The 16,372-nt window shown below is 33.7% G+C and overlaps 1 protein-coding gene across 5 annotated transcripts in view; it reads right to left on the bottom strand.

Moving 5' to 3' along the window:
- ROBO1 (roundabout guidance receptor 1) overlaps positions 1–16,372 on the bottom strand; it is a 376,938-nt gene that overhangs the window by 11,556 nt on the left and 349,010 nt on the right. For all 5 annotated transcript variants that reach the window (XM_011356421.2, XM_011356422.2, XM_011356425.2 and 2 more), the window contains 2 exons: positions 8,716–9,122; positions 5,544–5,696 (listed from right to left, as the gene is read on the bottom strand). In XM_011356421.2, the coding sequence (XP_011354723.1) occupies positions 5,544–5,696; positions 8,716–9,122 (560 nt within the window). The remainder of the gene's footprint in view (positions 1–5,543; positions 5,697–8,715; positions 9,123–16,372) is intronic.

Below are 16,372 nucleotides of genomic sequence, written 5' to 3'. Positions count from 1 at the left end.
ATCTATATCTGGAATTGTATATAGTGCCTGTCTGCCCACCGATAAAAAGTACCATACACAAATATCCAGCCTTCTTTCTTACTAACATAAATGGCACTGCATTTTCCCCCGCTAACTGTGTAGTTGTATACATATCCCTATATAAACATACAGCTCTATTTTTTTTTTTTTTGAAAAGTTTGCGTTATGCTCTATTTTAGGAATATAACATTATTTATTTAGTCAATCCCTACAGAAAGATATTTAGGTCATTTCCAGATGTTTTCCTATTATTGACAATGACCTACTGACTATCATTTATGTATATCTGTATGAGCAGCTCTTGAATATTAAAATTGTGTCTTGAAAATTCTTAATATAATAGCAATTTAAGGTCCTAGGAAACTTTAGGTGTTTTTTCATCCTTTTTAAAAAAATATTTTTAAAATTAATTAATTAATTAATTAATTAATATTATAGTGATATTGGTTAACAAAATCCAATAAGTTTCAAGTGTATAATCCAACAGTAAGGCATATATATATCGCATTGTGTATTCACTGCCCACAGTTAGATTTCTTTCTGTCACCACATATTTGACCCTTTTTACCCCATCAACTGCCCTCATCCTCCAAACCCTCTGGAAACCACTAGACTATTGTCTATGTCCATGAGTCTATGTTTGTTTTGTTTGTTTGTTGCTTTTAGGTTTATATCACACATATAAGTGATATCATGTAGTTTTAACCTAGTATTTCTTTCTTATATTATTAAAAAATGAATTAATGCTTTTTTTTTTTGTCCCATAAGTAGGTACAAATTTTTTTTGCAACTAATTTCCTCTTGACATTATATAGCCAAAACTAAGGCATTTGAAATTACTATATTGGTTTTCGAAAGCAGAAAACTTGAGACACCATCTTACTGCCAGCTGTTTTACTCAGGACTCCAAGTAGTTGAACTTTTACTCACATTTTTTTGCTGTTAGCTTTCATAGCTCACCACATTCTATTTTCTCATGAAATAGCCTTAACGCTTTATCTAAAATGATGGCCAATGTATATAGCAACAGCACTGATTTTCCTCAGATTCTATAAAATCAAAAGATTTTTGGTCTTACAATATAGACTGCCGTTGTCACTAGTGCCTGATTTTCTTCCTTTACTATTTTAATGGATTTTAAAAAACAAAACAAACAAAAAAATGATACTTGAAAAAAGAGCTATCATGAAGGCTCCACCTCCATCTGCTACTTGTTTATTAAAAGTAACAAAAAAGAGAATATGAGCAGACAAACTGTACTGAGTGGATTAAAGCCAAGAAACCCAAGACCAAGGAGTTCTAAAAGTTCAGACTGAGCCTGTGAATGGCAATGGGAGGAGGAGAAAAGCCTAATTCAGAGAATATCTGGAAGAAGAGGTAGTGAGTGACAGCAGGTTCATTTCGTCACTATCTGCTTTCTATAAACTTAAACTGGACTGCAAATACAGGAGACTGATGGAAACTGATGACTGCTACTATCATCAAATCATAAAATGTCTGGGCTTAACAAATATCAAAACTGATGATTACTGCTATTATAATATCATACAAAGTCTTGGGAATATATGACTCGAGACAAAATCTATTACAAAATGCTCCATATAGGTGTTATCTATAACATGAATAGAAAAGGAGAAGACAACCCAATGGTAATTTTAAGAGTTCTAACTTCATGTATATAATTGCTAGTATATCTAACTGACAATTAGAGGGAAACGCTGGTAGGTTCGATTTCTTATATAAGTAGATTACTAAAGAAATTATTTTTAAGTATTACAAAATAATTACTGAGTCAAATCAGGGATTATCATAGTATAAATAATTCTATTTTTCACATAGTGATAAATAGTGCTTTCACCCAATTGATACCTCTAAGAGCTCAATTTGGATTTAACATGAGATTGTGGATCTGTTTTTTTTGTGTGTGTGTGTGTGTGTGTGTGTGTGTGTGTGTGTGTGCGCGCGCGTATGTATAGGCTCTTTATATAATCATATAAACACTATTCTTTACATAAGATTTTCCAAATACCAGTATAATACATAAAAAGTAGTATGTAGGAGCATACACATACAGATAATTCTGCCAGCATCACCTCACTATGGAGGTCCAGCACTCTATTTACTTAACTGCTTACATTCCCAAGACCTTGTAATTAATGATAAATCAAGTCAAAATAATATCATTCCAAGGAGGGTGGTGAATTTATAATTTATGAAAAGTAGGGCTGGAGAAATAATGTAAATTTGGTTTTTAAATCAAGTATGCAAATGCATCGGAAATAGTTGAAAAGAGGGGCTGGGAAGAATCTATTAGAAGGTCCTAGAAATGCACTTATGCTTGGCTTTAACTCAATAAAATTCTGACTGATAAATATTCATATATTTTAATCCTACCCTTCATCTGGGTTAAACTTGGAAGTGATAGAAATGAAATAAATAAATAGATTCTGCCTGTCATGTCACTATGACTACAACATGGAGCATTCCTTGTGTGTTAGGAGGCCTAGTATTTTTACCTACAGAGCGAGGTACAGTCACAGTGCCATTGATCAGGAGCTGGAGAGCTGTTATAAGCTAAATTGTGTCCCCTCAGAATTCATATGCTGAAGTCATAAATCCCTGTACCTCAGCAGGAAACTGTATCTGGATTTAGGGTCTTTAAGAGGTAATGAAGGTAAAATAAGGTCCTTAGGGTGGGCTCTAGTCCACTCTGACTGGTTTCCTTATAAGATGAGATTAGTACACATACATATGTCGAGGAAAGACAAAGGAAAGAAATAGGGAGAAAAGAGATGGCCACCTACAAGCCAAAAGAAACCAGAAGAAACCAACCATGCCAACACCTTGATCTTGTACTTTTAGCCTCCAGAGCTGTGAGGACATCAATTTCTATTGTTTAAGCCACTGAGTTTATGGTACTTTGTTACGGCAGCCCTAGAAAACTAACACACAGTTGACTGACAAGAATCATCAAAAATTACTCTTTAAGTGATCAGACATAGCCACTCTTTATCTTTCTTTATATAGTTTACATAAATTCCTTTCCAGAATTTTAACAAAATTTTCAAAATAAAAATTCTACATACTCAAGACTGATATATCATATACTGAAAATAGTTCACATAAGTCCATTAACAGTATTCAAACACAACCATCATGGTTAATATATTTTAACCATTAAAAAGCAAAAGTGAAAAAAAAACCTCATATCTTACTAATATATTTAATTCACATTTTAATAGGCAGCTTTTTAAAAGTCTTTCCCCATTTCCTCTCTCTTTTAATAATTGTACAAATTGTGTTTGCCATTGAGTTTCTTCATGAAACAGTCTGTGAAGATTTTTTTCAAAAAATGCAATATAGTAAATTGAGAAAATAATTTCCAAGAAAATGACGTTTGTTTTGATGTCATAGTATGTGCATTTCTTTTATTTGATGCATTTACAGGTATCTACATTCGCATGATTTCAATTAATCAATATGAATTATAAAATAACACATCACTTTATTATTTTTTTTCTAACCAAATCAGAAAGCATCCAGAAATAAATTTAATACTTCTCAGGACAATAAACATAACTAAAAAATAATTGGTTATCAAAATGTGGAAAATAAAAGCTAAAATTAAAAAATAGCTTTAGTCATATTTCCATTTTGTCTATTTTTGTAATTTTGAAAAAATAAATATTGGCTTCTACATTATAGTATGATAATTCTGCATAATCACTTTTATAAAATTAACACAGAAATAAAAAAATATTTTAAGTTAACTTTTTGGCTTTATAAATATTTCAATATATTTATTTGGTATTTCTGAAATAGACTTAAAAATTTGGGTACTTCATCACTCAGCTTAATAATATATTCAGAGATTAGTTACGATTTACATTTAATTATTAAACACACTGAAATAAGTACTGCAGAATGTGAGACAATAAATATAGATCACAATTTTCAAGCATAGTGTAATTTATAACTGTGATGCTATGCCTTTCAACTTGGCATGCTTACACATTATTTAAAGCATTTTTAAAAAGCATCATTCAATGCTAGAAGCCTCTCAAAACAAGTATAAATAAGAGGCAGAGAGAGCTACACGAAGCTTTAGGCTAGACTTTCTACCTTATGTATTCAACCTTGATGTATTTACATCAAGGTTTGCTGTTTAACCAGTTTTTCACTTAGGAGCGTCTCTCTTCTAGATAATAAAACTAATAGAAAAGCTATAAAACTTGTACAATGCCATTACAGGGGTTCCATAAATGTAAAACTGCTGATAGAGTTTGGGGATTTACACCTAGTGTTTGTCCCTTCACAGAGGCAAACATGCACAAAACTACTGTAATAACCCTTCAAAATCAGATAATATTCTGACAGCTCAGTTTCACTGACAAAAGAGTCCTGGGCAGAAGCCAGGAGGCCCAGGTGCGCTATGTCATGCCAGTATTTAATGTAGTCTAATATCAGATAGATGCTAGTGAGAGAAAATACTCCGAATAAAGTACAGATAATAGCATGGACAGCCACTCACTGAAAAATTACTTGTGCTCATCATGCTGTGATCTTTGTATTAAATTTTTCTGTCAAGTGGCAGGAATCACAGGGAGAAGTGCCTCAGAAAATCCTGCTTGTAACCTTGGATAACAATCTATAATATTAGGCTTTCATATGATAATGGCAAATGATGCCCTTTTGGAAAAATTGCTGACTGGTAATGAAAGTCCTAATCAGATTGTGGTTGGAGAGGACCAAGAAGTAAGGAACGCTGCCTATGACACCCTTCTTCTCCCACACCTTTAGCAAATGTAGCAAACTTGACAAGATGGGTGAGTCTGAGAGAATTTATCTTACATGAATTTTCAACAAATCCCTTGGGGTTGTTTTATAAAACGAGAAGGTGGTGGTTTAATAAATGTTGGGCCACCTGAGGCACTTTCATTAAAGGCTTTCTTTAGACAACAGCACAATGTTTGCATTATTCTCTTGTGCTCCCTTGAGAATAAAAGCCTTACCTCTTCAGTGAGAGTCGATATTATGTGTGAAGGCACGAAGAAAGATGATTCGGCTTGCCTCTTGGTTCACAAAATAACTGTTTGTAACATCACTATAGTTATAATTAATATTTGCATGAGCTTATTATGTTTTATTTAAATGCAAAATTCTCCAGAGGGTAAAAAAATGAGGACACTGAAGATTTATCAGTGAGTCTGGTGAAGGCTGATCCCATGCCATTACTTTAACTATAATAATGCCTATTTATTTGAAATTACAAAATAACCTTTTAAAAATATTAAAAGTATACATTGTTTTAGTTTCTTAAATAACCAACTTATTAGAAAATTGCAGGGACTAGAGATGCCTTAGAAGATATGGAAGTCAATCATTCCTATAAGTAATATGAGGTTTACTGTTAATGGAAGTTTAATGTAATTTCTAATGTCAGTGGATACATTTTCTAGTCACGAAGAACCAGAGTAAATAGGCACGATTCATAGATGTTTTCATCATTTCAATGGACTTACCATCTGTGTAGGTTTCTCTGCGCAGATGTCCTGGCTGGTGTTTTTGTTTCTTGGCTGGTCTGGCCTTCTGCATTACAGCAGCACTCATGTTGCTATCTGTAGAAACAGGACTTGTAGGTCGAGGGCACTGAGATGTATGAAAGTGTCGGCGGCCTGAGAGAAAAAAAATCAAAGCCAAACTCATCAACAGATTTTAATTACAATAGAAATGATAAAAATACACATGAAAAGTAGAAACATCCTTAATTAAAGAAAATAGCTTAAATCAAAAATTCTAGCAAATAAGATATTTGTCACTCTGCTTGTGCTATCCACTGGGAAAAATACTCTAAAAGCATTTTTAGGCTTTTTTTTTAAACCACAATATTTTTATACTGGTAAAGTTCATGATACCTATTTATTAAAGAAAAACATTCCAATTATATTTGCAACTAACTTCACTAAAGTTATTGTTAAATAAAAATACTAATTAAATTTTTGCATAATATATTCAATGTCGCTTTCTCAAGAGGAATAGCTAGAGTCCTTAAGAAATTCGTGTTCTAACAATGAAGAGTACTAATTACATCTTCTATTTTAATTAAATATATGTTTATGCTATTTTTTGAAGCCATATTCCTATTATCTTAATACATTCTCAAATATTTTCTCTTAAGGTGGCCTGAAATTAAGCTAGCTCACAAATTTAGATGTGCCAAAAATTACCTACGCCTCTTTTCTATCACAATATAGAAACTTGCCGGTTTGGGAGAAAGTGACACTTCCAGAGACTTTTATGATTTTTGATGGTGGCAGAGGTATTTTTTGATTACAAGCATACCACAGAGATATTGTGGGTTTGGTTCCAAACCACCACAACAAAACAAGTATCACAAAAAAAAGTCATACTCATTTTGTTGGTGGAGGGCCTTGCCTTCAATTTGTAAAAAGTACATCTGTGAAGTGCAATAAAGCAAAGCACAAAACAAGGTATGCTTGTATTTGGTTTTGGAGGGATAATATTCTCAGGTGCCAGTGATAACTAAATTTGTTAATCAGATAACATACATTTCAGGGCTCTCAAATTCTCTAGGTGTCTTACGGAGACATTGTTTTATAAAGGCACCACATATTTAATCCATAACAGCAATGGAGTTCTAGTGGCCCTACACTTACTTGATCTTCTCTATTTTGGCTATTAGAAATTCCAGAGAAACAAATCCAGAACTCTCTGTTATTTGACAAGAAACTTCAAACAGACATAGACAACATGTCTTTTGGCTATAAACAGGAGAATTCACATATAGTGAAATCAACACATTTAAAGATGCTAACTGAAGCATATTAAATAATAGACATTAATGCAGCCAAGTGAGAAGCAATGTGATAGGATAATTCATTCATATTAATTTCAAGTCATATGATAAGCAGGACCCTTTCCTGAAAAGAACATTTTAATAGGCAGAGGCCAATGCATGTTTAGTTCCTTATAATTATGAGCCAAACTAAAACCAGAAGTGCCACTAAATTACAACACGATAAAATATTAAACCAAACTCTCTTTAGCTATGATGGAGACTATTACAATTAAAGTTACATATCCATGAAAAAAGAGAATTAGGGCTGAAACCGAACCCATTATTCATTCTATTGCATAAGGCCATCTACTGCTGGGGTATACGGTTGTTCATAGATGAATTTTCAATGTTATTTCCATGTTTCCTTTATTTAATGAATTGAATGAAATACACCCTAATGCAATCTGAAAGCAGTAGTTTGAGATGTTTAATTTCACTTATTTTTTTTTACAGAAGATTAAAAAATAAGGAAATACAGAGAAACAAAAGCTATATATAAAGTTAGATGTTATTTATTTATTAGGAAAGAAGGGCAGCTTTGCATACTTATATTCAGCAGCTACTGGGGGGAGGGACTTGGTTGAAAACCATAAACTATAGGTCTGAATAAAATAAAGTATATATTCTACAATAATTGGTTGAGCGCTATCAGACATTTTTTTCTGTAATACATTCCTGATAAATAATATATAAAAGTCACTTTATGATGTGAGTTAAATTTTCTCTAAATATATTCTACACTGATAAGAAATAATGACCAGTCCAGTATCTGAAGAGAACATGGAAACTGCTGATGTGATAGTTATTACAATAAGAAAAATAAAACAACAAAATACCAATTATTGATTTGTTGTGATAGTCTTTTCATTCTTAGAAATATATCTCTTTCTTGATGGCTATATTATTTTACTCTACTGTGTGTATTTCTTGGCTACCAGAAGTACACAAACATGTATATGAGTGTATGTATGTATATATTCTATTCTACAAAAATGCAAATCATGTTATAAATGTATGATTTAAATTTAAGTGATTTTCTTTCTCATACTGTTTACTTTCTAAAACAGGTTGAGGGTAGAAGATGAGCAAAAATGGGTTGAAACATAAGAAAGGATGTATAGTAATTAAAAATGGGCTACTGGCAATGAAAAGGGAACTTAGAAAAATATATAAATACTCATTTAGATTAACTTGCTCTCCAAATTATTAGATTAAAATTAACAATGTTTAAGTATAGAACATATTTGTAATTGGAAATATATGTATATTACAAATATCTTTATATCTTTGTAATTAAATTAATATTCTAATTGAGAAGGCATGAACAGAATAGGAATGAAGGAGAAATAGCTTTGTCTCCAATGGCTAACTGGACCCCTGGATATTAATCTATTTCTCTGAGAGAATTTCTAATTAAATGGGATAACAGAACTACCATAATACATTTTATTTTGATGATGTTTTACATCTTAAAAAGAACATATAACACAAACCTCACTTAATTGACTGTATGCATACCTAAAGGAATTGTATATATATTTGTTATGACAGTCTTAAAAATGAAGACTTCTAGGGTAGCTTTACTCACATTATATGACTTATTAAATAAAAATAAAATAGAAGATTTAAAAAATCCTTGTCAAGAAAAAGGGAATAATTAGGCTATGTCAAATTCTTGGACCTTAGTTTCCTTAGGCAGAAAAAAAAGAAAAAAAGGACAGTAATAATAGTTGCATTTCACCTAGGACGTAAGATTATAGGAGATAATCAGCGACTGACATATACAGATTGAGTGTTCTCTTCAGTGAAAGGTCAGTGAAAAGCGTACGACTTACCAGCAGCATCCTGCATTTGGCGCCGTGCCACTTTCAGACCAGCATACTCTGCGGCTGCCGCAACCGCCTGAGCAAAGTCAGCATCGGTGAAAAAGGAGCCGTCAGAAGAACTAACACTGGAGCGCCCGCTGGAAATGTTATCCTCCTCCGAGGCTGAGCCCCAGCCATTGATCATGGATCCAGTGACTGAGCTCTCCAGGTCCCCAACACTGGATGCCGGGGTCTGCTCAAGCCCACGTAACAAAAGCCTTCTGGTCTGCATCTTTGCCACTTCCAAGTCGGCTTCATCTTCTTCCTCTTCTGGCGCATCCGTATCCATATCTGAGACAAGGGGTCCTGAAATGTAGCCATAGGTATGCGGTGGAGAAATCGGCCTTGGAGGTGGAGGCGGGCTCACGGGCTGCCGTCTGTAGGAAGGTAAATAAACGCATAGGACTCAGCTCACAAAAGGATAAGTTTATCAAGAAATTTAAAACACACCTATTTGAACTTTGCTTCCGTGTATCTAGTTTATTGGGGGGAAGAGGGAACGACAGGAAATCAGAGAATGTCTAAGATATTTTATTTTGAGTTGTAAGAAATTTACCTTAAAACCAGAGGCACTTTTAACCAACCCGAGCTACCTTTTGATTCAACTTTAATAGAAATATACTCAGCTATCTATAAGTCTCTTTATGCTTTGTCATTTGGATTATGTTCAATTACAAAAGGGGAAGTGATACTATTTTGACATCGATGCCTATGTATTTGTCCTAAAGCATACTAGATATTATTGACAGCTTATTATTACCAAAGACAACAGACATCAGTCCTGAAACACACTGATCTATAAACGTACAAACTGTGCCTTTCCTCTTCCTTCATTGTCACTCGTACCATTATAAGCAAATATTCATTTTGACTATAGAGTAGAATTTCATAGGATTAAAAAAATTACACATTCAGCATATGACAGTTTCTTTTAGATTTTATTCTAGTTAAAAAAAAAAAAAAGCTGAGAGCCAAGAGCAGAATTTCATAGGATTAAAAAATTACACATTCAGCATATGACAGTTTCTTTTAGATTTTATTCTAGTTAAAAAAAAAAAAAAAGCTGAGAGCCAAGAGCAATATTTCTCTGAATTACTCCCTTATGACTTTCACTAAAGATTATTAGCTATTTTCAAGTCTATCACTATTACCATTATTCTACCTATCTTTTTACAAAATGCTTCAAGGTACTCTTCTTGATGTCTTGGAATTAGTTAAGGACTAAAGCTGAGGACAAAATAAGGCTGTATCCTACAATTTAAATTCACAGAGTTACCAATAACTAGTTTCAACCATCTTTCCACAGAGCTGGAGAACAGATTAGTTCAAAGCAATCCTTTAACTACCATCCAACACCATCACCCATAGTGAATATAAGATACTAAGATAGTAGAGAGTGTTTAGACATTAGTGAAAAGCAAGGTTTATGGAAAGAAATTATTCCCCAGGGAGGAGAATGCCAAGAGATTATCACTTAAATAAGGAAAGTGCCTGAACAAAGGGAAGGGATATAGTGATTTCTAGTTAGAGGACTACTTAGTCAGTGACTTGCTCCACAGTCACAATGCTCTCTAAGAAAGTCTATTTCTTTCTTAGAAATTTCTAAGAAGGAAATGACGTGGGTAGGAATATCGTTTGGAAGAGTCATGAAAATGCTTCATCAAATTCTGAACTCCTGAGAAGAAAAATGATAGATTCCACACAAGCCTGCCAACTTGAGCGCTAGTATTAGAAGGTAGATGAGATTAGTATCTAGTGTCCTATGGTGACATCCATGGCTTGGGAAACTAGGATATGAATGCCACTCACTGGTAGTCCACCTGAAGATGTGGCTAAATTGTTCAGGGACTACAAATGCCTAGAGATGCTGCCCAGGATTGCGTCCTTCATCAGTAGAGTAATTTGGTGTCAGCCCTTTTCCCTCAGTATCCTTATGATACTCAGGGAGCAATATGAAATAAAATACTCATTAGGGCTAACCAAGGTGATGACTGCATCATCATTCAGTCTGCCCTTTTTATGTTCCCTCTTCCTTGCTTTAGCATTTAGGACAGTGAACCTGGAAGAAGCGGAAGGAGGAAAGTTAAAAGCAGAACATGCCCATTTACTCCATGCCACCATATCCACAGACAGGTGCAAACTGCCAGGATGTCTGGAAATGCACAATTACGGTTTTAAAATTAATAGGACTGGGTCTTAAATTAAAAGAAAGCATACAAACAAAACAATATAGGATCTGCTCAATACTTAACTAAGAGACCTACTATAGAGAGAAAAAGAGAAGTTTAATATAGCATAGTTTTTAGGGTGGGATGGCAGATGTTCAAAGAAAAACATTTTTGCTTTTTATCCCAATGAATTGAGACACATCAATAAACATGTTTTATTAACACAAATGGAAAAGCATTAAAAATAAATGATTATTAAAATACTATAAATAACTCATTTTTTGAGCAACTATTTTGTAATGAGTATATTTTACAATGTCAACTCATTTAATTCTCATAACTTTCCAAGGTACTTCTTTTATTATCATTTTACAGAAGAGGATATTAAAATTCAGAGGAATTAAGGACTTTGCCAAAGTTCCTAACAACTAGTATGTATCAAATTTAGAATTTAATCCTGCATTTCATTTCCAAGGTCATGATCTTACTTCTAGGAATGATATTATTACATATATATTCATATACACATATGCCTATGCATATACATACATACATATGTAATATATACACACTATTTGTGTCTGTGCGTGTTTATATATATATATGAGAGAGAAACATAATTCTTTAATATAATGTGTTATTTCTGTGTGTGCGTGTATATATATATATATTTATATATACATATGAGAGAGCAAGAGAGAGAGAGAGAGACATAATTCTTTAATATAATGTGTTATTTTTTATTTGTGGGTGGTTTGTAATGTAACTGTGTGTGGCACTAGAAGAAATATGAAGAATGTGCCAAAGCTGAAGTTATTTAAGATTTTAAAATGGGTAATTGTTTCAATATGGAGTGTGTTATACACATAGGAAGAAAACCTTTGTTTAATTTATATTGCAAAAAAATATCGTACTTAAAAGTCAATTTAGTCTTTGTCAGCATGCACATCCAAAATACCACAAGAAACTTCTTTTTTTAAAGACATGTAAGCCTTTTAGCACGAAAGGGACTATTTTGACCATCAATAAGGGGTTGCAGAACAGCCAACTTCACTCTAAAAAGATGCCAGCATTGTTGTATTTGGATAAATCACATTCGGTGGAGTAAAAACATCTTCCTGTTAAACAAGGGCTGGCTCCTGACTATTACCACCCTATGCAAATGCTGAGGAAAGACAGAAAAATTTATTCAAACCATCTGTAAATAAGGCAAACCCAGGGAATGTGTGATAAACATGTACAGTTTGAAATATGTAATATATTCTATTTGAAAACAAAAAGCTATTTCAAGATGCTGCACTCAAGTGGGACTTGCCACAAATGAACCTCCCTCCACCCTCTAGATTTTTCCCTGAGGGTTTTCAATGTCTTTTGAAATAATGTACAAGTATACAACTGCGAATCACAACACTCTAGGCCCCTGCAAAAATTATGCCTTCATAAACATGTTCAAGAAAAGAAGGGAACAATGCCATTAATTTATGAAAGCAGGTGTTTATATAGTTCAGCACATACCATTTACCAGGCAAAAGACAAACAGAGAAAAATGCATACCTTTGAGTTTTTTTCTGAAACTGGTATAGCTTCAATTCTTTGTATAATTAACTATTAAACAGTTTGTAAATATACAACATATTTAATTTGCCTTGGCTTTCTTACTTTTTTTCCTTCCAAATGTACTCAATTTGTTTTTATTAATAAAATATCAGTAATTTTCCTATCCCATACATAAAAATTACTTTCACTTTTCAAGAGATGTTTTACTAAATATTAACAGTAAACTCAATAGGACCAGACACTTTTTGAAATAATATATGTAAATAAATTTAATATATTATTTTCATAGTTATTATATGAAAAAGAGAAGAAAGATTTCTATCATGTTGGTCACACAGTTTGTCTAGTTGTAGACAAAAAAAAAGAATATCCTAGAAGCTCATTAGAATGCCAAAATTGCAATAATAATGCAAGTCTGAAATATTTATTCATTTAAACATTGCAGTGTTACAATGGTCTCAATTCTGTAATTTCTTAATTTAAATCACGCTATTTATATATGTTACTAATCAATAAACATCTCATATGCTTTTCTGGGATGAGAACCTGCCAGTTCACCATCAAGAGAGGGGAATTGAGTGAATCTCGTGAGTGCTCTGGCCAATAGAATGTGGCAGAAGTGAGACAATGTTAGAAATTCAGCCTGAAAGGACTTACAGTCCAGTGGAAGAGACAGACAATTAATTAAATATGCAGTGATAATGCAGTATTCACAAAGCTCCATGACAGAGGATGTCTAGGGTATTGTGAAAACACATAGAATTGGATCCTACCTCAGAGTTGGGACATCAGGGAAAGATTCTGTGAAGCATGTCTGCCACTTAATCTTGGATCTAGAGGACACATAACTGTTAGCTCCAAAGTAGAGAGGGGGTAATGGTGTTCCAGGAAGATGGGACGACAAGTGGAAAAACTTCAGGGTGGGTAAGAACACTGGTCATTCCAGGAACTGGAAGAAACTTAGAGTGAAGGTAACAAGAACAGTGAAGAGGCGGGTGGCAATGGATAGATAAGAAGGCATGCAGGGGTCAGATCACAAAGGGCTTTGATTGCTATATTAAGGAATCTTGCCTTTATTCTAAGGGAAATGGAAAGCTATTGAGAGATTTTAAGCAATGGAAAGAACTGATCAGTGTTGCATTTTAGGAAAATGCCTCTGTACATTCTGTAGCAGGAAGATTAAAGAATGGGCAAGGCTAAAGGCAGTAAGCCCACTTATGGACCATTATAGTAATACAGGCAAGAGAAAATGGCTGTCAGAAGTAGGAAAGTGACTTTATGACTGGAGATTTGTGTATCACTCTGAGTGATATTTAAGCAGTAAAAATCTGCCGTAATGAGTACTTGGATATAAGGGTCTGATGCTCTAGAATGAAATCTGTAGAGAAGTAGCTATCTATTTTTAATGAGTGCATCAACAGGGGAGTAGCAGGATGATGAGAAACAGAAGTCATCTACTGATGGGGCATGCATTTGAATAGGTCAAGGCTTCACTCAAGGATTTAGCTAGATATGGGAATGATAGCACTGTATACAGTATCAAAGAAGTAGGAACAACTTTAATGTCCAACATTAAGGAAGTGTTTAAATAAATCATAGCACACATTTGTTTACGAGTATCTAGAAAAATTGTTGATGTGAAAAAATACACTATTCATTGAAAATAGTAGCTTATAAAATAATATTGGCACATCACAAAGTCAAAACAATGTGAGTATGTATAGAGATGAAGAACTGGAAATATCTTTACTGAGGTTTTACTTAATGGTGACTATTTCTGACTACATAGATCATTGGTATTTTTACATTTTCATTTTGCATATCTTTATTGTCAAAAATTTCTATAGTTGATTATAACTTCATCATAAAGGAACAATAATAGTTTTGTGTTTAGTGGGCTTTTATCTACTTTTTATTAGTGCCTAGTGTTATCTCCAGCAACAGTCCCGGAAATAAAATTCTTACTACCTTTAAAGACTGAAAATCATAGTTATTTTTTAAAAGGCTGAATTTAGTCAGACTGTATTTTAAGTGCATTTCCCAATTATGCATGTCCACATCAAGTTCATAAAAGCATTCATACCCACTAAAACAGCAGGAGTAGGTAAGCTCCAAAATTTTCTAGTATCAGATTCTATTAATCAAACACTTACTGAAGGAAGCTTTGTAGACCTCAACAACATGAGTAAAACATCAAATCTTCTCTCAAGGAGGTTTTAACTTAAATATGGAAACAGAGATACAAACAGCAAATGCTACTGAAACCTAAAAATGGATTAGTATTATAGCAGAGCTATGAATAGACCATCGTGAAGAATAAAGAAAAGGATGGTTGACTTTGCCGGGGGACCAGAAAGGAGTTTCAAAGAGGTGGTACATTTGAAAAGGGCTTAGAAAGGTGAGAAGTGCTTGCCAGACAACCAAAGAAACAGCATGAGCAAGACTCAAGTGCTTCAAGAGGACACTAAGCAAGCTGAGCATTTTGGTGGTGGCCATGTGAGGCAAGAGTGGCCTGTTCCACTTGCTAGCTCCAGAGCAGCCTCTGTGGGCCAGAAAGTGCCATTGCTGACATGGAAATTGGTGCATTTAAGACAAATTCAGGGAATTTCAAACAGATTAATTAGAAAAGTGGGTGTGTGGAGGAATTGGGAGGGAGGGAGGAAGGAAAAGGGAAAGGATTGTGAAATCTTTTAATATTGGGCTAAAATAGTAAGACTTGACTCTGAATGGGGACTAAAATTGATAGACTTATGTGTAAAGAAAGATAATGTGGAAAGTAGACAAAAAAGGGAAGATATGAAAAGTGAAGATCAGTTCAAGGATATGGCAGTATGGACTGGCGGCCTTCTCTAGCAGCTATAAGAATAAGAAATGAACAAAAAAATCATGAGACATTTTGGAGTTAAGAGTTGAAAAGGGACTTGGTGAGCAATTTAATTTTGGGAATAGTTGGAAGACAACAGAAAAAAAATAAACACTAGAATATCAAGCTGATTTCAAAATGAGAACTTTTTTTATAATTTTGCCTATTCATTTGGCTATTTTATTTTTAATACATTAATGAGATAAATGAGGATTTATAATTCTAAATAAGATCACCGATGTATGAGGAGAAAGAACACATTTGAAATGTTAAGTACAAAAACAAAGGATTTGGTTTTGGACATGTGCAGTCTGAGATGTCTAAGTGAAAATATCACAGTGGTACTCAATAAAAAGGGCTGGGCCAGCTAAATAAATTTGAAAGCCATCAAAATATAAATAATAATTGAATCAAGTGATGGAGTGATAATATAAGGGTGAGGACATTAGGGAATTAATATCTGTTGTGTATTTACCCTGCTTCAGATACTTTATATACAATATCCCATTTGACTCTCACAACTTCTAAAATTGCCATCACTGTAGAAAGCTTATGTCCGATAAAGATTGAGAAGCTTTAGAGTGACCATTAGGAAGTTACTTGCAGTAGATGATGGAAGCAAAGAAGCAAAATAGTAGAGGCCAAAATGCAATGAGCTGAGGTGTAAATGGGGAACGGGTAGACAAAATTTGTTAAATAACCCTAAGGAATAGGAAAAAAAAAGAGAGCATGATAACTAGAAGGAGAGGCTAAGAAAAGTTTAAAAAGTAGTAAGGTTAACAGTGAAGAAAAAAGGATGGAATGACGAGAAATAGGCTGGAAAGTCAAGATAAATAAAGGTGAACCAAGTTTTGATTGTTTTGAGGAAGGTGGAGAGGATGACAGAAAGGAACACAAAAGAAGAGGCTTGTTAGGAAGATACTGGGTTCTGCTTGTAACACAGAAGGGATTGGTGAGGAAATAGGCAGTTCAAGAGAATGATAGAAGAATGCTAAGGTATTTCAGAGCTAATAGCATCTATTAGCCTCTCATTTGCTTT

Source organism: Pteropus vampyrus, unplaced genomic scaffold (assembly GCF_000151845.1).
Source record: "Pteropus vampyrus isolate Shadow unplaced genomic scaffold, Pvam_2.0 Scaffold26, whole genome shotgun sequence".
In the NCBI taxonomy this organism is placed as follows: Eukaryota; Metazoa; Chordata; class Mammalia; order Chiroptera; family Pteropodidae; genus Pteropus; species Pteropus vampyrus.
The sequence above is the reverse complement of the archived record's forward strand: the minus strand, read 5'-3'. Positions and strand labels throughout refer to the sequence as shown.